Here is a 23,334-nt window from a genome sequence, read left to right as displayed (position 1 = left end):
AAAAGGAAACCCAATTTTTACCTCAAATCTAATTATGCTAATGTCCAAATATCTATACATAAATGTAAATTCACTAATAACAAACCACACTTCCATGTTTTCTATAAGGAATTCCAGCAGTACATTAAGACCATTCTACAATCTTCTGATAAGAAAGCAGTTAAAACAATCAATGTGTGTTTCTTTTAAGTTCTTTGTATAATGTGTTGTACCCCCAGGCATATGTTACCATTGCCTGTTTGTATTACTTCTTGTATGTATACTGTTTTTTTCTGCAATAAAACAACAAAGCACAGGAGGTATCAGCCAATGAATTGGAAAGGCCATTTGGCCAATAGAGGCCTCTTATCATTCTCTGATTGACAGACACACAAAAAGACAACGGTATGCAATTTCAAAACCAATTGGGTTTATTGACATGTTTTCAAAAGACAGAATCAGACAGACAAATGGGAGAATATCATTTCCTTGATTCCTCGCAGGGGGGGGGCCTAATTTAAAGTAATTTAGCTGACGCTTATCGAGAGCAATTTACAGGAGCAATTGTGGTTAATTGCCTTGATCAAGGGCACGTCGACTGATTTTTCACCGAGTTGGTTCGGGGATTTGAACCAGCAACCTTTTGGTTACTGGCCCAACGCTCTTTACCCCTAGGCTACCTGCCTACCCCCTGACCTCCTCATCCAATGGGTTATGAGGAGAGAGGACGCAAGGAATCAAGGAAATGCATAATCCCATAAATTGAGACGTCAATAATAGCAAAGCAACCAGAAGGGGTTTGTGGGTATTGTAGTCCAATCAGCACTGTCAGTGATAACAGATGGAGAGACTCACTCCAAGCTGTCTCCGTAGACGTTCTTCTTCCCTGCTAAAAGAGAGGAGAGGACGAAGGGATGATAAACACCATTAGGGCTCTGGTCTAAAATAGTGCACTATATAGGGAATAGGGTGCCATAGGGCTCTGGTCTAAAGTAGTGCACTATATAGGGAATAGGGTGCCATAGGGCTCTGGTCTAAAGTAGTGCATTATATAGGGAATAGGGTGCCATAGGGCTCTGGTCTAAAGTAGTGCACTACGTAGGGAATAGGGTGCCATTTGGGACACATCCACTGACTCACCGTCCTTCTTGGGGGCGGTCCTCCCTGGCCGGTCAGACTCTGGTTTGAGCAGCGTCTCAGCCTTCTGGGTAAGCGTGACCTCATAGGTTTCTCGGTTCTTGTTCCTTAGGTCCTCGTACATGATGGGCTTCCTCCTGGGCTCCTCGTCATCCAGGAACGACTGGGCTGGAGGGGGGGGCAGAGGTTTGAGGGTAAAGGTTAGAAGTCCTCGTACATGATTGGCTTCCTCCTGGGCTCCTCGTCATATTGGAACAATAAGGCTTCAGGGGTCAGAGGTGATAGGTCAGGAAAAAGAACACGAGCACTTTTTATTTGACAAATTCAGGTAGGCCCATCCCAGTTTGCACAATTGCATTTTATGGATGACAATCTGAATGCACAGAGATACCGTGATGAGATCCTGAGGCCCATTGTCGTGCCATTCATCCACCGCCATCACCTCATGTTTCAGCATGATAATGAACTGCCCCATGGGGCACAAAGATCTGTAAACAATTATTAGAAGCTGAACATGTCCCAGTTCCATGACCTGCGTACACCAGACATTGAGCATGTTTAGAATGCTCTGGAAAGACCCGTCTACGACAGTGTGTTGCAGTTCCCGCCAATTTCCAGCAACTTTGCACAGCCATTGAAGAGGCAAATGGTGGTCATGTTCTGTTATAATCTCCACCCGGCACAGCCAGAAGAGGACTGGCCACCCCACATAGTCTGGTTCCTCTCTAGGTTTCTTCCTAGGTTTTGGGCCTTTCTAGGGAGTTTTTCCTAGCCACTGTGCTTCTACACCTGCATTGCTTGCTGTTTGTAGTTTTAGGCTGGGTATCTGTACAGCACTTTGAGATATCAGCTGATGTACGAAGGGCTATATAAATAAAAATTTGATTTGAAATGGTGGTCACACCAGATAGTGAGTGGTTTTCTGATCCAAACCCCTACTTTAAAAATATATATATATTTTTTAAAGGTATCTGTATTCCCAGTCCTGTGAAACCCATAGATTAGGGCCTAATGAATATATATCAATTGACTGATTTCCTTATATGAACAGTAACTCAGAAATTGTTGCATGTTCTGTTTTAAAAAAAATATTTTGCAACTGACCTAAGATCAGTGTCTAGGGCCAACTTCACCCTGCACCCTTCCCGGTTCGGTTCCTAGTGAAAACGACCCTGGGCTGCAGGGGACAGACATTCAAGAAATACAGGTTAGAGGTCAGAGGTTGGGCTGCAGGACGAGAGGTGGAGTGGGCAGTTAACTAGGAGGATACCGTTGGAGGGTTGTCATGGTTAACAACTGTAGTTAGGTTACTACTTGCTGCCACGGTTACCTGGCATGTTGTAGTCGACGTCTGCAGCGGTGCGGCTGGTCTGTTCCGCGGTGGGGGCGTCACTGTATCCATAGTCTCTGGCGTTGGGCGGGACCTGACACACACACAATCAAAACGGGAACACGTGGTGTTGGAATGACTGGAGATCAGGTTGGACACGGACGGATATGTAACACTGAGCCAGAGACGGCCTCGGATGCAGTTGTGGTCAGACTGCAAGTGTTGTTGCAGAAGCTCATCGTACATCCAGGACAACACTCCTCGGTATCAGACGGATGCAGCTACTACAACACTAGACTGAGACTGTGTTGACCACTCTGTCTCCCAGCTACTACAACACTAGACTGAGACCGTGTTGACCACTCTGTCTCCCAGCTACTACAACACTAGACTGAGACCGTGTTGACCACTCTGTCTCCCAGCTACTACAACACTAGACTGTGTTGACCACTCTGTCTCCCAGCTACTACAACACTAGACTGAGACCGTGTTGACCACTCTGTCTCCCAGCTACTACAACACTAGACTGTGTTGACCACTCTGTCTCCCAGCTACTACAACACTAGACTGAGACTGTGTTGACCACTCTGTCTCCCAGCTACTACAACACTAGACTGTGTTGACCACTCTGTCTCCCAGCTACTACAACACTAGACTGAGACCGTGTTGACCACTCTGTCTCCCAGCTACTACAACACTAGACTGAGACCGTGTTGACCACTCTGTCTCCCAGCTACTACAACACTAGACTGTGTTGACCACTCTGTCTCCCAGCTACTACAACACTAGACTGAGACTCTGTCTCCCAGCTACTGACCACTCTGTCTCCCAGCTACTACAACACTAGACTGTCCCAGCTACTACAACACTAGACTGTGTTGACCACTCTGTCTCCCAGCTACTACAACACTAGACTGAGACCGTGTTGACCACTCTGTCTCCCAGCTACTACAACACTAGACTGTGTTGACCACTCTGTCTCCCAGCTACTACAACACTCTCCCAGACTGAGACTGTGTTGACCACTCTGTCTCCCAGCTACTACAACACTAGACTGTGTTGACCACTCTGTCTCCCAGCTACTACAAACACTGAGACTGTGTTGACCACTCTGTCTCCCAGCTCTCCCAGCTACTACAACACTAGACTGTGTTGACCACTCTGTGTTGACCACTCTGTCTCCCAGCTACTACAACACTAGACTGTGTTGACCACTCTGTCTCCCAGCTACTACAACACTAGACCGTGTTGACCACTCTGTCTCCCAGCTACTACAACACTAGACTGTGTTGACCACTCTGTCTCCCAGCTACTACAACACACTAGACTGTGTCTGACCACTCTGTCTCCCAGCTACTACAACACTAGACTGTGTTGACCACTCTGTCTCCCAGCTACTACAACACTAGACAACGTGTTGACCACTCTGTCTCCCAGACTGAGACCGTGTTGACCACTCTGTCTCCCAGCTACTACAACACTAGACTGTGTTGACCACTCTGTCTCCCAGCTACTACAACACTAGACTGAGTTGACCACTCTGTCTCCCAGCTACTACAACACTAGACTGTGTTGACCACTCTGTCTCCCAGCTACTACAACACTAGACTGTGTTGACCACTCTGTCTCCCAGCTACTACAACACTAGACTGAGACTGTGTTGACCACTCTGTCTCCCAGCTACTACAACACTAGACTGAGACCGTGTTGACCACTCTGTCTCCCAGCTACTACAACACTAGACTGAGACCATGTTGACCACTCTGTCTCCCAGCTACTACAACACTAGACTGAGACTGTGTTGACCACTCTGTCTCCCAGCTACTACAACACTAGACTGTGTTGACCACTCTGTCTCCCAGCTACTACAACACTAGACTGAGACTGTGTTGACCACTCTGTCTCCCAGCTACTACAACACTAGACTGTGTTGACCACTCTGTCTCCCAGCTACTACAACACTTGACTGTGTTGACCACTCTGTCTCCCAGCTACTACAACACACTAGACTGTGTTGACCACTCTGTCTCCCAGCTACTACAACACTAGACTGAGACTGTGTTGACCACTCTGTCTCCCAGCTACTACAACACTAGACTGTGTTGACCACTCTGTCTCCCAGCTACTACAACACTAGACTGAGACTGTGTTGACCACTCTGTCTCCCAGCTACTACAACACTAGAGACTGTGTTGACCACTCTGTCTCCCAGCTACTACAACACTGAGACTGTGTTGACCACTCTGTCTCCCAGCTACTACAACACTACTACAACACTAGACTGTGTTGACCACTCTGTCTCCCACTACAACACTAGACTGAGACTGTGTTGACCACTCTGTCTCCCAGCTACTACAACACTAGACTGAGTTGACCACTCTGTCTCCCAGCTACTACAACACTAGACTGAGACTGTGTTGACCACTCTGTCTCCCAGCTACTACAACACTAGACTGTGTTGACCACTCTGTCTCCCAGCTGAGACTGACCACTCTGTCTCCCACACTACAACACTAGACTGAGACTGTGTTGACCACTCTGTCTCCCAGCTACTACAACACTAGACTGAGACCGTGTTGACCACTCTGTCTCCCAGCTACTACAACACTAGACTGAGACCTAGACTGAGTGTTGACCACTCTGTCTCCCAGCTACTACAACACTAGACTGTGTTGACCACTCTGTCTCCCAGAGACTGTGTTGACCACTCTGTCTCCCAGCTACTACAACACTAGACTGAGACTGTGTTGACCACTCTGTCTCCCAGCTACTACAACACTAGACTGAGACTGTGTTGACCACTCTGTCTCCCAGCTACTACAACACTAGACTGAGACTGTGTTGACCACTCTGTCTCCCAGCTACTACAACACTAGACTGTGTTGACCACTCTGTCTCCCAGCTACTACAACACTAGACTGAGACTGTGTTGACCACTCTGTCTCCCAGCTACTACAACACTAGACTGTGTTGACCACTCTGTCTCCCAGCTACTACAACACTAGACTGAGACCGTGTTGACCACTCTGTCTCCCAGCTACTACAACACTAGACTGTGTTGACCACTCTGTCTCCCAGCTACTACAACACTAGACTGTGTTGACCACTCTGTCTCCCAGCTACTACAACACCCAGACTGTAGACTGTGTTGACCACTCTGTCTCCCAGCTACTACAACACTAGACTGAGACCGTGTTGACCACTCTGTCTCCCAGCTACTACAACACTAGACTGTGTTGACCACTCTGTCTCCCAGCTACTACAACACTAGACTGAGTTGACCACTCTGTCTCCCAGCTACTACAACACTAGACTGTGTTGACCACTCTGTCTCCCAGCTACTACAACACTAGACTGTGTTGACCACTCTGTCTCCCAGCTACTACAACACTAGACTGAGACTGTGTTGACCACTCTGTCTCCCAGCTACTACAACACTAGACTGAGACTGTGTTGACCACTCTGTCTCCCAGCTACTACAACACTAGACTGAGACACTCTGTCTGACCACTCTGTTGACCACTCTGACTCCCAGCTACTACAACACTAGACTGACTGTGTTGACCACTCTGTCTCCCAGCTAGCTACTACAACACTAGACTGTGTTGACCACTCTGTCTCCCAGCTACTACAACACTAGACTGAGACTGTGTTGACCACTCTGTCTCCCAGCTACTACAACACTAGACTGAGTTGACCACTCTGTCTCCCAGCTACTACAACACTAGACTGAGTTGACCATTCTGTCTCCCAGCTACTACAACACTAGACTCTGACCACTCTGTCTCCCAGCTACTACAACACTAGACCACTCTGTCTCCCAGAGACTGAGACTGTGTTGACCACTCTGTCTCCCAGCTACTACAACACTAGACTGAGACTGTGTTGTTGACCACTCTGTCTCCCAGCTACTACAACACTAGACTGTGTTGACCACTCTGTCTCCCAGCTACTACAACACTAGACTGAGTGTGTTGACCACTCTGTCTCCCAGCTACTACAACACTAGACTGAGACTGTGTTGACCACTCTGTCTCCCAGCTACTACAACACTAGACTGAGACTGTGTTGACCACTCTGTCTCCCAGCTACTACAACACTAGACTGAGACTGTGTTGACCACTCTGTCTCCCAGCTACTACAACACTAGACTGAGACTGTGTTGACCACTCTGTCTCCCAGCTACTACAACACTAGACTGTGTTGACCACTCTGTCTCCCAGCTACTACAACACTAGACTGAGACTGTGTTGACCACTCTGTCTCCCAGCTACTACAACACTAGACTGTGTTGACCACTCTGTCTCCCAGCTACTACAACACTAGACTGTGTTGACCACTGTCTCCCAGACTAGACTGAGACCGTGTTGACCACTCTGTCTCCCAGCTACTACAACACTGAGACTGTGTTGACCACTCTGTCTCCCAGCTACTACAACACTAGACTGTGTGTTGACCACTCTGTCTCCCAGCTACTACAACACTAGACTGAGACTGTGTTGACCACTCTGTCTCCCAGCTACTACAACACTAGACTGTGTTGACCCTGTCTCTGTCTAGACTGTGTTGACCAGCTCCCAGCTACTACAACACTAGACTGTGTTGACCACTCTGTCTCCCAGCTACTACAACACTAGACTGTGTTGACCACTCTGTCTCCCAGCTACTACAACACTAGACTGTGTTGACCACTCTGTCTCCCAGCTACTACAACACTAGACTGTGTTGACCACTCTGTCTCCCAGCTACTACAACACTAGAGACTGTGTTGACCACTCTGTCTCCCAGCTACTACAACACTAGACTGTGTTGACCACTCTGTCTCCCAGCTACTACAACACTAGACTGTGTTGACCACTCTGTCTCCCAGCTACTACAACACTAGACTGAGACTGTGTTGACCACTCTGTCTCCCAGCTACTACAACACTAGACTGAGACTGTGTTGACCACTCTGTCTCCCAGCAACACTAGACTGTGTTGACCACTCTGTCTCCCAGCTACTACAACACTAGACTGTGTTGACCACTCTGTCTCCCAGCTACTACAACACTAGACTGTGTTGACCACTCTGTCTCCCAGCTACTACAACACTAGACTGAGACTGTGTTGACCACTCTGTCTCCCAGCTACTACAACACTAGACTGTGTTGACCACTCTGTCTCCCAGCTACAACACTAGACTGACACTCTGTCTCCCAGCTACTACAACACTAGACTGAGACTGTGTGTTGACCACTCTGTCTCCCAGCTACTACAACACTAGACTACTGTGTTGACCACTCTGTCTCCCAGCTACTAGACTGAGACTCTGTCTCCCAGCTTGACCACTCTGTCTCCCAGCTACTACAACACTAGACTGAGACTGTGTTGACCACTCTGTCTCCCAGCTACTACAACACTAGACTGAGACTGTGTTGACCACTCTGTCTCCCAGCTACTACAACACTAGACTGTGTTGACCACTCTGTCTCCCAGCTACTACAACACACTGAGACTGTGTTGACCACTCTGTCTCCCAGCTACTACAACACTAGACTGAGACCGTGTTGACCACTCTGTCTCCCAGCTACTACAACACTAGACTGAGACTGTGTTGACCACTCTGTCTCCCAGCTACTACAACACTAGACTGTGTTGACCACTCTGTCTCCCAGCTACTACAACACTAGACTGTGTTGACCACTCTGTCTCCCAGCTACAAACTAGACTGAGACTGTGTTGACCACTCTGTCTCCCAGCTACTACAACACTAGACTGTGTTGACTCTGTCTCCCAGAGACTGTGTTGACCACTCTGTCTCCCAGCTACTACAACACTAGACTGTGTTGACCACTCTGTCTCCCAGCTACTACAACACTAGACTGAGACTGTGTTGACCACTCTGTCTCCCAGCTACTACAACACTAGACTGTGTTGACCACTCTGTCTCCCAGCTACTACAACACTAGACTGAGACTACTGTGTTGACCACTCTGTCTCCCAGCTACTACAACACTAGACTGTGTTGACCACTCTGTCTCCCAGCTACTACAACACTAGACTGTGTTGACCACTCTGTCTCCCAGCTACTACAACACTAGACTGTGTTGACCACTCTGTCTCCCAGCTACTACAACACTAGACTGAGACTGTGTTGACCACTCTGTCTCCCAGCTACTACAACACTAGACTGAGACTACTGTGTTGACCACTCTGTCTCCCAGCTACTACAACACTAGACTGTGTTGACCACTCTGTCTCCCAGCTACTACAACACTAGACTGTGTTGACCACTCTGTCTCCCAGCTACTACAACACTAGACTGTGTTGACCACTCTGTCTCCCAGCTACTACAACACTAGACTGTGTTGACCACTCTGTCTCCCAGCTACTACAACACTAGTTGACTGTCTCCCAGACCGTGTTGACCACTGTCTCCCAGCTCTACAACACTAGACCAGCTCCCACTACAACACTAGACTGTGTTGACCACTCTGTCTCCCAGCTACTACAACACTAGACTGAGTTGTGTTGACCACTAGACTGTCTCCCAGCTACTACAACACTAGACTGTGTTGACCACTCTGTCTCCCAGCTACTACAACACTAGACTGTGTTGACCACTCTGTCTCCCAGCTACTACAACACTAGACTGAGACTGTGTTGACCACTCTGTCTCCCAGCTACTACAACACTAGACTGTGTTGACCACTCTGTCTCCCAGCTACTACAACACTAGACTGTGTTGACCACTCTGTCTCCCAGCTACTACAACACTAGACTGTGTTGACCACTCTGTCTCCCAGCTACTACAACACTAGACTGAGACTGTGTTGACCACTCTGTCTCCCAGCTACTACAACACTAGACTGAGACTGTGTTGACCACTCTGTCTCCCAGCTACTACAACACTAGACTGAGACTGTGTTGACCACTCTGTCTCCCAGCTACTACAACACTAGACTGAGACTGTGTTGACCACTCTGTCTCCCAGCTACTACAACACACTGTCTCCCAGACTGTGTTGACCACTCTGTCTCCCAGCTACTACAACACTAGACTGTGTTGACCACTCTGTCTCCCAGACTGACTGAGACTGTGTTGACCACTCTGTCTCCCAGCTAGACTGACTGTGTTGACCACTCTGTCTCCCAGCTACTACAACACTAGACTGAGACTGTGTTGACCACTCTGTCTCCCAGTTGACCTCTGTTGACCACTCTGTCTCCCAGCTACTACAACACTAGACTTTGACACTCTGTCTGACCACTAGACTGTGACCACTCTGTCTCCCAGCTACAACTACTGAGACTGTGTTGACCACTCTGTCTCCCAGCTACTACAACACTAGACTGAGACTGTGTTGACCACTCTGTCTCCCAGCTACTACAACACTAGACTGTGTTGAGACTGTCTGCTACTGACCACTGAGACTGTCTCCCAGCTACTACAACACTAGACTGAGACTGTGTTGACCACTCTGTCTCCCAGCTACTACAACACTAGACTGTGTTGACCACTCTGTCTCCCAGCTACTACAACACTAGACTGTGTTGACCACTCTGTCTCCCAGCTACTACAACACTAGACTGTGTTGACCACTCTGTCTCCCAGCTACTACAACACTAGACTGTGTTGACCACTCTGTCTCCCAGCTACTACAACACTAGACTGTGTTGACCACTCTGTCTCCCAGCTACTACAACACTAGACTGAGACCGTGTTGACCACTCTGTCTCCCAGCTACTACAACACTAGACTGAGACTGTGTTGACCACTCTGTCTCCCAGCTACTACAACACTAGACTGAGACTGTGTTGACCACTCTGTCTCCCAGCTACTACAACACTAGACTGTGTTGACCACTCTGTCTCCCAGCTACTACAACACTAGACTGAGACTGTGTTGACCACTCTGTCTCCCAGCTACTACAACACTAGACTGAGACTGTGTTGACCACTCTGTCTCCCAGCTACTACAACACTAGACTGTGTTGACCACTCTGACACTAGACTGTGTTGACCACTCTGTCTCCCAGCTACTACAACTAGACTGAGACTGTGTTGACCACTCTGTCTCCCAGCTACTACAACACTAGACTGAGACTGCTACTACCACTCTCTGTCTCCCAGCTACTACAACACTAGACTGAGACTGTGTTGACCACTCTGTCTCCCAGCTACTACAACACTAGACTGAGACCGTGTTGACCACTCTGTCTCCCAGCTACTACAACACTAGACTGAGACTGTGTTGACCACTCTGTCTCCCAGCTACTACAACAACACTAGACTGAGACTGTTGTCTGACCACTGTTGACCACTGTCTCCCAGCTACTACAACACTAGACTGTGTTGACCACTCTGTCTCCCAGCTACTACAAACTAGACTAGACTGTGTTGACCACTCTGTCTCCCAGCTACTACAACACTAGACTGTGTTGACCACTCTGTCTCCCAGCTACTACAACACTAGACTGAGACTGTGTTGACCACTCTGTCTCCCAGCTACTACAACACTAGACTGTGTTGACCACTCTGTCTCCCAGCTACTACAACACTAGACTGACCACTCTGTCTGCTACTACCACTAGACTGTCTCCCAGCTACTACAACACTAGACTGAGACTGTGTTGACCACTCTGTCTCCCAGCTACTACAACACTAGACTGAGACCTGTCCCAGCTTGACCACTCTGTCTCCCAGCTACTACAACACTAGACTGAGACTGTGTTGACCACTCTGTCTCCCAGCTACTACAACACTAGACTGAGACTGTGTTGACCACTCTGTCTCTACCACAGCTACTCTGTCTCCCAGCTACAACACTAGACTGAGACTGTGTTGACCACTCTGTCTCCCAGCTACTACAACACTAGACTGTGTTGACCACTCTGTCTCCCAGCTACTACAACACTAGACTGTGTTGACCACTCTGTCTCCCAGCTACTACAACACTAGACTGAGACTGTGTTGACCACTCTGTCTCCCAGCTACTACAACACTAGACTGAGACCGTGTTGACCACTCTGTCTCCCAGCTACTACAACACTAGACTGAGACCGTGTTGACCACTCTGTCTCCCAGCTACTACAACACTAGACTGTGTTGACCACTCTGTCTCCCAGCTACTACAACACTAGACTGTGTTGACCACTCTGTCTCCCAGCTACTACAACACTAGACTGTGTTGACCACTCTGTCTCCCAGCTACTACAACACTAGACTGAGACTGTGCTTGACCACTGTGTTCTGTCTCCCAGCTACTACAACACTAGACTGAGACTGTGTTGACCACTCTGTCTCCCAGCTACTACAACACTAGACTGTGTTGACCACTCTGTCTCCCAGCTACTACAACACTAGACTGAGACTGTGTTGACCACTCTGTCTCCCAGCTACTACAACACTAGACTGTGTTGACCACTCTGTCTCCCAGCTACTACAACACTAGACTGAGACTGTGTCTGCTACCACTAGACTGTCTCCCAGCTACTACAACACACTAGACCACTGAGACTACAACACTAGACTGTTGACCACTCTGTCTCCCAGCTACTACAACACTAGACTGAGACTGTGTTGACCACTCTGTCTCCCAGCTACTACAACACTAGACTGTGTTGACCACTCTGTCTCCCAGCTACTACAACACTAGACTGTGTTGACCACTGTCTCCCAGCTCTCCCAGCTACTCCCACAACACTAGACTGAGACTGTGTTGACCACTCTGTCTCCCAGCTACTACAACACTAGACTGTGTTGACCACTCTGTCTCCCAGCTACTACAACACTAGACTGAGACTGTGTTGACCACTCTGTCTCCCAGCTACTCCCAGCAACAACACTAGACTGTGTTGACCACTCTGTCTCCCAGCTACTACAACACTAGACTGAGACTCTGTCTCCCAGCTACTACAACACTAGACTGTCTGACCCCTGTCTCCCAGCTACTACAACACTAGACTGTGTCTCCCAGCTGACCACTAGACTGACCACTCTCCCAGCTACTACAACACTAGACTGAGACTGTGTTGACCACTCTGTCTCCCAGCTACTACAACACTGAGACTGTGTTGACCACTCTGTCTCCCAGCTACTACAACACTAGACTGAGACTGTGTTGACCACTCTGTCTCCCAGCTACTACAACACTAGACTGAGACTGTGTTGACCACTCTGTCTCCCAGCTACTACAACACTCCCAGACTGTGTTGACCACTCTGTCTCCCAGCTACTACAACACTAGACTGAGAGACTGAGACCGTGTTGACCACTCTGTCTCCCAGCTACTACAACAAGACTGAGACTGACCACTCTGTCTGACCACTCTGTCTCCCAGCTACTACAACACTAGACTGAGACTGTGTTGACCACTCTGTCTCCCAGCTACTACAACACTAGACTGAGACTGTGTTGACCACTCTGTCTCCCAGCTACTACAACACTAGACTGTCCCAGTTGACCACTCTGTCTCCCAGCTACTACAACACTAGACTGAGACTGTGTTGACCACTCTGTCTCCCAGCTACTACAACACTAGACTGTGTTGACCACTCTGTCTCCCAGCTCTCAACACAGACTACTGACCACTCTGTCTCCCAGCTACTACAACACTAGACTGTGTTGACCACTCTGTCTCCCAGCTACTACAACACTAGACTGAGACCGTGTTGACCACTCTGTCTCCCAGCTACTACAACACTAGACTGAGTTGACCACTCTGTCTCCCAGCTACAACAAGACTGAGACTGTGTTGACCACTCTGTCTCCCAGCTACTCTCCCAGCTACTACAACACTAGACTGAGACTGTGTTGACCACTCTGTCTCCCAGCTACTACAACACTAGACTGTGTTGACCACTCTGTCTCCCAGCTACTACAACACTAGACTGTGTTGACCACTCTGTCTCCCAGCTACTACAACACTAGACTGTGTTGACCACTCTGTCTCCCAGCTACTACAACACTAGACTGAGACTGTGTTGACCACTCTGTCTCCCAGCTACTACAACACTAGACTGAGACTGTGTTGACCACTCTGTCTCCCAGCTACTACAACACTAGACTGAGACTGTGTTGACCACTCTGTCTCCCAGCTACTACAACACTAGACTGAGACCGTGTTGACCACTCTGTCTCCCAGCTACTACAACACTAGACTGTGTTGACCACTCTGTCTCCCAGCTACTACAACACTAGACTGTGTTGACCACTCTGTCTCCCAGCTACTACAACACTAGACTGAGACCGTGTTGACCACTCTGTCTCCCAGCTACTACAACACTAGACTGAGACTGTGTTGACCACTCTGTCTCCCAGCTACTACAACACTAGACTGAGACTGTGTTGACCACTCTGTCTCCCAGCTACTACAACACTAGACTGTGTTGACCACTCTGTCTCCCAGCTACTACAACACTAGACTGAGACTGTGTTGACCACTCTGTCTCCCAGCTACTACAACACTAGACTGTGTTGACCACTCTGTCTCCCAGCTACTAAAACACTAGACTGAGACTGTGTTGACCACTCTGTCTCCCAGCTACTACAACACTAGACTGTGTTGACCACTCTGTCTCCCAGCTACTACAACACTAGACTGTGTTGACCACTCTGTCTCCCAGCTACTACAACACTAGACTGTGTTGACCACTCTGTCTCCCAGCTACTACAACACTAGAGACTGAGACAACGTGTTGACCACTCTGTCTCCCAGCTACTACAACACTAGACTGAGACTGTGTTGACCACTCTGTCTCCCAGCTACTACAACACTAGACTGAGACTGTGTTGACCACTCTGTCTCCCAGCTACTACAACACTAGACTGAGACCGTGTTGACCACTCTGTCTCCCAGCTACTACAAAACTAGACTGTGTTGACCACTCTGTCTCCCAGCTACTACACTGAGACTGTGTTGACCACTCTGTCTCCCAGACTGACCACTCTGTCTCCCAGCTACTACAACACTAGACTGTGTTGACCACTCTGTCTCCCAGCTACTACAACACTAGACTGTGTTGACCACTCTGTCTCCCAGCTACTACAACACTAGACTGTGTTGACCACTCTGTCTCCCAGCTACTACAACACTAGACTGAGACTGTGTTGACCACTCTGTCTCCCCCAGCTACTACACTCTGTCTCCCACACTAGACTGTGTTGACCACTCTGTCTCCCAGCTACTACAACACTAGACTGTGTTGACCACTCTGTCTCCCAGCTACTACAACACTAGACTGAGACTGTGTTGACCACTCTGTCTCCCAGCTACTACAACACTAGACTGAGACTGTGTTGACCACTCTGTCTCCCAGCTACTACAACACTAGACTGAGACTGTGTTGACCACTCTGTCTCCCAGCTACTACAACACTAGACTGAGACTGTGTTGACCACTCTGTCTCCCAGCTACTACAACACTAGACTGAGACTGTTGACCACTCTGTCTCCCAGCTACTACAACACTAGACTGAGACTGTGTTGACCACCAGCTACTACAACCCAGCTACTACAACACTAGACTGTGTGACCACTCTGTCTCCCAGCTGACCACTCTGTCTCCCAGCTACTACAACACTAGACTGTGTTGACCACTGTCTCCCAGACTAGACTGTGTTGACCACTCTGTCTCCCAGCTACTACAACACTAGACTGTGTTGACCACTCTGTCTCCCAGCTACTACAACACTAGACTGAGACCGTGTTGACCACTCTGTCTCCCAGCTACTACAACACTAGACTGAGACTGTGTTGACCACTCTGTCTCCCAGCTACTACAACACTAGACTGAGAGACTGTCTCCCAGCTTGACCACTCTGTCTCCCAGCTACTACAACACTAGACTGAGACTGTGTTGACCACTCTGTCTCCCAGCTACTACAACACTACAAGACTGAGACTGTGTTGACCACTCTGTCTCCCAGCTACTACAACACTAGACTGAGACTGTGTTGACCACTCTGTCTCCCAGCTACTACAACACTAGACTGAGTGTTGACCACTCTGTCTCCCAGCTACTACAACACTAGACTGTGTTGACCACTCTGTCTCCCAGCTACTACAACACTAGACTGACCACTCTGTCTCCCAGCTACTACCACTAGACTGTCTCCCAGCTACTACAACACTAGACTGTGTTGACCACTCTGTCTCCCAGCTACTACAACACTAGACTGAGACTGTGTTGACCACTCTGTCTCCCAGCTACTACAACACTAGACTGTGTTGACCACTCTGTCTCCCAGCTACTACAACACTAGACTGAGACCGTGTTGACCACTCTGTCTCCCAGCTACTACAACACTAGACTGTGTCTTGCTACTACAAACACTCTGTCTCCCAGCTACTACAACACTAGACTGTGTTGACCACTCTGTCTCCCAGCTACTACAACACTAGACTGTGTTGACCACTCTGTCTCCCAGCTACTACAACACTAGACTGTGTTGACCACTCTGTCTCCCAGCTACTACAACACTAGACTGAGACCGTGTTGACCACTCTGTCTCCCAGCTACTACAACACTAGACTGTGTTGACCACTCTGTCTCCCAGCTACTACAACACTAGACTGTGTGTTGACCACTCTGTCTCCCAGCTACTACAACAAGACTGAGACTGTGTTGACCACTCTGTCTCCCAGCTACTACAACACTAGACTGTGTTGACCACTCTGTCTCCCAGCTACTACAACACTGAGACTGTGTTGACCACTCTGTCTCCCAGCTACTACAACACTAGACTGAGACTGTTGTGTCTGACCACTCTGTCTCCCAGCTACTACAACACTAGACTGTGTTGACCACTCTGTCTCCCAGCTACTACAACACTAGACTGAGACCGTGTTGACCACTCTGTCTCCCAGCTACTACAACACTAGACTGAGACTGTGTTGACCACTCTGTCTCCCAGCTACTACAACACACTGAGACTGTGTTGACCACTCTGTCTCCCAGCTACTACAACACTAGACTGAGAGACTGCTACTGTTGACCACTCTGTCTCCCAGCTACTACAACACTAGACTGTGTTGACCACTCTGTCTCCCAGCTACTACAACACTAGACTGACCACTCTGTTGCTACCACTCTGTCTCCCAGCTACTACAAACTAGAACCACTAGACTGTGTTGACCACTCTGTCTCCCAGCTACTACAACACTAGACTGTGTTGACCACTCTGTCTCCCAGCTACTACAACACTAGACTGAGACTGTGTTGACCACTCTGTCTCCCAGCTACTACAACACTAGACTGTGTTGACCACTCTGTCTCCCAGCTACTACTGTCTCTGTCTCCCAGCTACTACAACACTAGACTGAGACCGTGTTGACCACTCTGTCTCCCAGCTACTACAACACTAGACTGACCACTCTGTCTCCCAGCTACTGACCACTCTGTCTCTGTCCCAGCTACTACAACACTAGACTGAGACCGTGTTGACCACTCTGTCTCCCAGCTACTACAACACTAGACTGAGACTGTGTTGACCACTCTGTCTCCCAGCTACTACTGAGACTGTGTTGACCACTCTGTCTCCCAGCTACTACAACACTAGACTGTGTTGACCACTCTGTCTCCCAGCTACTACAACACTGAGACTGTGTTGACCACTCTGTCTCCCAGCTACTACAACACTAGACTGAGACTGTGTTGACCACTCTGTCTCCCAGCTACTACAACACTAGACTGAGACTGTGTTGACCACTCTGTCTCCCAGCTACTACAACACTAGACTGAGACTGTCTCCCAGCTACTACAACACTTGACTGTCTCCCAGCTACTACAACACTAGACTGAGACTCTGTCTCCCAGCTACTACAACACTAGACTGTGTTGACCACTCTGTCTCCCAGCTACTACAACACTAGACTGTGTTGACCACTCTGTCTCCCAGCTACTACAACACTAGACTGAGTGTTGACCACTCTGTCTCCCAGCTACTACAACACTAGACTGTGTTGACCACTCTGTCTCCCAGCTACTACAACACTAGACTGTGTTGACCACTCTGTCTCCCAGCTACTACAACACTAGACTGTCTCCCAGCTACTGACAACACTAGACTGTCTCTCCCAGCTACTACAACACTAGACTGTGTGTTGACCACTCTGTCTCCCAGCTACTACAACACTAGACTGAGACTGTGTTGACCACTCTGTCTCCCAGCTACTACAACTGAGACTGTGTTGACTCTGTCTCCCAGCTACTACAACACTAGACTGTGTTGACCACTCTGTCTCCCAGCTACTACAACACTAGACTGTGTTGACCACTCTGTCTCCCAGCTACTACAACACTAGACTGTGTTGACCACTCTGTCTCCCAGCTACTACAACACTAGAGACTGACCAGTCTCCCAGCTACTACAACACTAGACTGTGTTGACCACTCTGTCTCCCAGCTACTACAACACTAGACTGTGTTGACCACTCTGTCTCCCAGCTACTACACACACTGAGACTGTGTTGACCACTCTGTCTCCCAGCTACTACAACACTAGACTGTGTTGACCACTCTGTCTCCCAGCTACTACAACACTAGACTGTGTTGACTGTCTCCCAGCTACTACAACACTAGACTAGACTGTGTTGACCACTCTGTCTCCCAGCTACTACAACACTGAGACTGTGTTGACCACTCTGTCTCCCAGCTACTACAACACTAGACTGTGTTGACCACTCTGTCTCCCAGCTACTACAACACTAGACTGTGTTGACCACTCTGTCTCCCAGCTACTACAACACTAGACTGAGACCGTGTTGACCACTCTGTCTCCCAGCTACTACAACACTGAGAGACCACTCTGTCTCCCAGAGACTGTGTTGACCACTCTGTCTCCCAGCTACTACAACACTGAGACTGTGTTGACCACTCTGTCTCCCAGCTACTACAACACTAGACTGTGTTGACCACTCTGTCTCCCAGCTAGACTACACCACCAGCTACTACAACACTGTGTTGACCACTCTGTCTCCCAGCTACTACAACACTAGACTGTTGACTCTGTCTCCCAGCTACTACAACACTGACTGAGACTGTGACCACTCTGTCTCCCAGCTACTACAACACTAGACTGTGTTGACCACTCTGTCTCCCAGCTACTACAAACACTAGACTGTGTTGACCACTCTGTCTCCCAGCTACTACAACACTAGACTGTGTTGACCACTCTGTCTCCCAGCTACTACAACACTAGACTGTGTTGACCACTCTGTCTCCCAGCTACTACAACACTAGACTGTGTTGACCACTCTGTCTCCCAGCTACTACAACACTAGACTGTGTTGACCACTCTGTCTCCCAGCTACTACAACACTAGACTGTGTTGACCACTCTGTCTCCCAGCTACTACAACACTAGACTGTGTTGACCACTCTGTCTCCCAGCTACTACAACACTAGACTGTGTTGACCACTCTGTCTCCCAGCTACTACAACACTAGACTGTGTTGACCACTCTGTCTCCCAGCTACTACAACACTAGACTGTGTTGACCACTCCAGCTACTACAACTAGACTGAGACTGTGTTGACCACTCTGTCTCCCAGCTACTACAACACTAGACTGTGTTGACCACTCTGTCTCCCAGCTACTACAACTAGACTAGACTGTGTTGACCACTCTGTCTCCCAGCTACTACAACACACTGAGACTGTGTTGGCACTCTGTCTCCCAGAGACTGTGTTGACCACTCTGTCTCCCAGCTACTACAACACTAGACTGAGACTGTGTTGACCACTCTGTCTCCCAGCTACTACAACACTGAGACTGTGTCTGACCACTCTGTCTCTCCCAGCTACTACAACACTAGACTGTGTTGACCACTCTGTCTCCCAGCTACTACAACACTAGACTGTGTTGACCACTCTGTCTCCCAGCTACTACAACACTAGACTGAGACCGTGTTGACCACTCTGTCTCCCAGCTACTACAACACTAGACTGTGTTGACCACTCTGTCTCCCAGCTACTACAACACTAGACTGTGTTGACCACTCTGTCTCCCAGCTACTACAACACTAGACTGTGTTGACCACTCTGTCTCCCAGCTACTACAACACTAGACTGTGTTGACCACTCTGTCTCCCAGCTACTACAACACTAGACTGAGACTGTGTTGACCACTCTGTCTCCCAGCTACTACAACACTAGACTGTGTTGACCACTAGACTGTCTCCCAGCTACTACAACACACTGACCACTCTGTTCCCAGACAACACTAGACTGTGTTGACCACTCTGTCTCCCAGCTACTACAACACTAGACTGTGTTGACCACTCTGTCTCCCAGCTACTACACTAGACACTACTGTGTTGACCACTCTGTCTCCCAGACCACTCTGTCTCCCAGCTACTACAACACTAGACTGTGTTGACCACTCTGTCTCCCAGCTACAACTAGACAACACTAGACTGAGACTGTGTTGACCACTCTGTCTCCCAGCTACTACAACACTAGACTGAGACCGTGTTGACCACTCTGTCTCCCAGCTACTACAAAACTAGACTGTGTTGACCACTCTGTCTCCCAGCTACTACAACACTAGACTGTGTTGACCACTCTGTCTCCCAGCTACTACAACACTATCCTGGACTGGACTTTCGGTTACTAGTCCTACCTGCCACCCCACATACATTAACAGTCTTGTGTAACAGGAAGCTGGTTTGATGATGATGTCTTTTCCTATGTGTAAAATATACCAGATATTGTTGTTGTGTGGAGAGGGGCAGAGAGAACAGGGGGGTGCAGAGAGAACAGCTGGGGGGCCAGAGAACAGATATTGTTGTTGGGGGGGGGCAGAGAGAACAGGAGGGGCCAGAGAGAACAGGAGGGGGCAGAGAACAGGAGAACAGGAGGGGGGCAGAGAGAACAGGGGACCAGGGCGAGGTGACGATAACTATGGCAGAGGAGTTGGCTATGTACTGCTCTGTTTCAGCTGTCGTGGGCTGTTGGTTGCCATGCATACAGGGAACTTTGAAATGTTTGGATCCATTTTTTATGTACATTTGATGGGTGGATTCAAAGAAAGTATTTAAATGTGTGTGTGTGTGTACCTGGCTCTGGGGGTCAGAGGCCTGGAACATGGGGTCAAAGGTCACCTGGTCGGGGTCACTCATCTCTGACTGGGGGCCCTGAGACGACCTGAGAGAGAAGAGGTGAGTGTGTGAGTGAGTGAGTGAGTGAGTGAGTGAGTGAGTGAGTGAGTGAGTGAATGTGTTACTGACTGTGCGTTGGGTCTGGTCCTCTGTCTCAGTGCTTCTCCCAGAGGGGAGTGCTCCAGCCTCTTGAACTTCTCCTGACAATGTTTCATGTACGACATCTTCCCTGCCAGGTAGCCACACAGCCCCGCAACTGGGGACACACATCTGTATTACAATCTCATAATAACAATGCGCACACACTTTTTTTATACACAAACATCTGTGTTCAGTGAACTCACAGGCCACTTTAGGGAGAGATCCAAACCTGGATGACAACGTCAGAGCTCCTAAAACACAGGAAGGAACACAGGAGAGTCAGTCTTGATGTCACCAGGGTTAAGAGTCAATCACCACCTTCCGGAGACACCTGAAACCCCACCCCTTTCAGGAATACCTAGGATAGGATAAAGTAATCCTTCTCACCCCCCCCCCCCTTAAAAGATTTAGATGCACTATTGTAAAGTGGCTGTTCCACTGGATGTCTTAAGGTGAACGCACCAATTTGTAAGTCGCTCTGGATAAGAGCGTCTGCTAAATGACTTAAATGTAATGTAAATGTAAGACAGGAAGGAACACAGGAGAGTCAGTCTTGATGTCACCAGGGTTAAGACAGGAAGGAACACAGGAGAGTCAGTCTTGATGTCACCAGGGTTAAGACAGGAAGGAACACAGGAGAGTCAGTCTTGATGTCACCAGGGTTAAGACAGGAAGGAACACAGGAGAGTCGGTCTTGATGTCACAAGTCACAAATGAATCATGGACTGACCAGGTGGGTTGCAGACAAAAAAGATGTATAGGTGTGATACATCTGCAGCCCACCTGGTCAACACTTGCCTTTTCTACCATGAATTGGACTTGTGACATCAAGACCGACTCTCCTGTGTTCTGCAGAAAACACCTCCATCTTTTTGGCTGCCGCCTCTGCACGTTCCTCTTGGACGCCACTTGTCATTAAGGTATCTCTAACCGGAAGCTACTATTCTATATCAGAGTATTGAGATGCTCTCCTAGATCATACACTATCGTACACTATCATCTTGGACGCCACTTATCATTAAGGTATCTCTAACCGGAAGCTACTATTCTATATCAGAGTATTGAGATGCTCTCCTAGATCATACACTATCGTACACTAAGATATAGTGATGATGGAAATGGGAGGTGGGCCTACCTTTATGGATGAGGCCTTGAGTGACAAGCATGCTGACCACTGAGAAGGGCACGGCTGTAGGAAGGGAGAGGAGAAACCAGGTTAGAATCACGTGTGCACCAATACCTGTACATAGAAGGAATGATATATTGAGCATGAACCTGACTCCTGTAAAACACAGACTCCTGTAAAAATATAAACTCCTGTAAAATCTATTGCTATTTTGTTAGTCTTGTGTTGCCCATGGTAACTTACATCTGTACCAGAAACTCTCCTGGTTGCATTCTCTGAAGACTCTCCTCTCGTCTTCTGTGGGGATATAATCCATTCCTACAGGACTCTATACACACACACACACACACACACACACACACACACACACACACGTTAGCTGTCCCAAAAACGAACCTTGATTGATTTTATCAATACATATTCATTGACGTAACCGGTTTGTGTTGTTTTGTTGTTGTCAAGAATTCGAGTGCATAGAAAACGTTGACTAGTTAGCCTCCAGCTTGCTAGTAGCAGTAAGCATGTTAAATGACTGCAAGTGACAGATGAGGCTAACTAGGGAACAGTAGCTTAGTTACTGGAGCAGCTTACTGTTGCGTGTTTACCTGTGCTTCGCCCAGTCGCTCGTCGGTGAATCCCGTAGACATTGGTGTCATATTGTAAAACTATGTCGGTCAACTTTGTCTTTCAGAGCATGTATATCAACAACTGGCACAGACACACTCCCCGTATAGATTTCGTAAATGTCTGGTACAAATTCATAGCATGAATAGCAAAAACGTGCACAGACACACTCCCCGTATTTGATTTCGTAAATATTTGGTTACAATGTCATTGCATGGAGCGAAGCTGACCCGGAAGTAGTAGTGGCTATGGAACGGGAAGTTTGACGCGGACTTTTATTTGGAATGTCTTTCTTAGCAGTTAAATCGCATTCAAATAGGAACAACATTATAAGAGGAAATGTATTCCAGCTCATTTTTTCCTAAATCCAATTATCGAATTAACCCCAAGGGGTGTGGTATATGGCCAATATACCACGGCTAATGGCTGTTCTCATGCTCGACACAATCCTCGCATTTTTTTGGTCTGATCAAAGATTATCATTTAGATTCCTGCTGTCTGCTGCTATGATACAAACCACACGACGAGGACGTTTGCTATCAATGTGCATTATATCTCACAAGAGGGCAAGGGGTAGGGATAAAGATGAAACGCTAATGCATATTCTGATTGATTGATAGCAAATGTAGCTGCCCACACACACACACACCTCGGCGCACTCCGATCACGAGTATAAACCTGCCAATTTACAGATACAATTACAAATACGAGTATGGCCATGTCACTGTACATAGTTCTTTCTATTGTGTTATTGACTACGTTTGCTTATGTGTAACTCTGTGTTGTTGTTTTTGTCGCACTGCTTTGCTTTATTCTTGGCCAGGTCGCAGTTTGAAAATGAGAACTTGTTCCCAACTGGCCGACCTGGCTAAATAAAGGTAAAATAAAATAAACACCCCTTGTAGCTACTACTGTGT

The 23,334-nt window shown here is 48.3% G+C and overlaps 1 protein-coding gene across 3 annotated transcripts; it reads right to left on the bottom strand.

Annotated features, from left to right (window-relative positions):
- Positions 1-387: 387 nt before the first annotated feature.
- On the bottom strand, positions 388-22,608 carry LOC115115463 (OCIA domain-containing protein 1-like). 3 transcript variants are annotated; one of them, XM_065003495.1, is made up of 9 exons: positions 22,399-22,608; positions 22,037-22,121; positions 21,803-21,856; positions 20,871-20,918; positions 20,656-20,782; positions 20,485-20,572; positions 2,447-2,540; positions 1,120-1,284; positions 388-868 (listed from the first exon to the last, which is right to left on the bottom strand). In XM_065003495.1, exons 1-9 carry the CDS (start codon positions 22,447-22,449, stop codon positions 831-833), a joined length of 750 nt encoding a protein of 249 aa, XP_064859567.1. In that variant the 5' UTR covers positions 22,450-22,608; the 3' UTR covers positions 388-830. The 3 variants fall into 3 exon arrangements, with proteins under 3 accessions (XP_064859567.1, XP_064859569.1, XP_064859568.1); XM_065003497.1 differs by having other exon boundaries at positions 22,385-22,467; XM_065003496.1 differs by having other exon boundaries at positions 738-865.
- Positions 22,609-23,334: the final 726 nt, after the last annotated feature.

The sequence above is a fragment of the Oncorhynchus nerka genome, linkage group LG18, assembly GCF_034236695.1.
Source record: "Oncorhynchus nerka isolate Pitt River linkage group LG18, Oner_Uvic_2.0, whole genome shotgun sequence".
NCBI classification, from domain to species: Eukaryota; Metazoa; Chordata; class Actinopteri; order Salmoniformes; family Salmonidae; genus Oncorhynchus; species Oncorhynchus nerka.
This window is presented reverse-complemented; position numbering and strand designations above follow the sequence as displayed.

What these genes read in the sequence shown, in the direction of transcription:
- LOC115115463 (XM_065003495.1), bottom strand. Translation starts at nt 22,449, where the DNA reads ATGACACCAATGTCTACGGGATTCACCGACGAGCGACTGGGCGAAGCA. An exon ending in AGCGACTGGGCGAAGCACAG is followed by an intron (nt 22,122 to 22,398) that starts GTAAACACGCAA and finishes GTGTGTGTATAG; the next exon opens with AGTCCTGTAGGAATGGATTA. An exon ending in AGGACCAGACCCAACGCACA is followed by an intron (nt 20,573 to 20,655) that starts GTCAGTAACACA and finishes CTTCTCTCTCAG; the next exon opens with GTCGTCTCAGGGCCCCCAGT.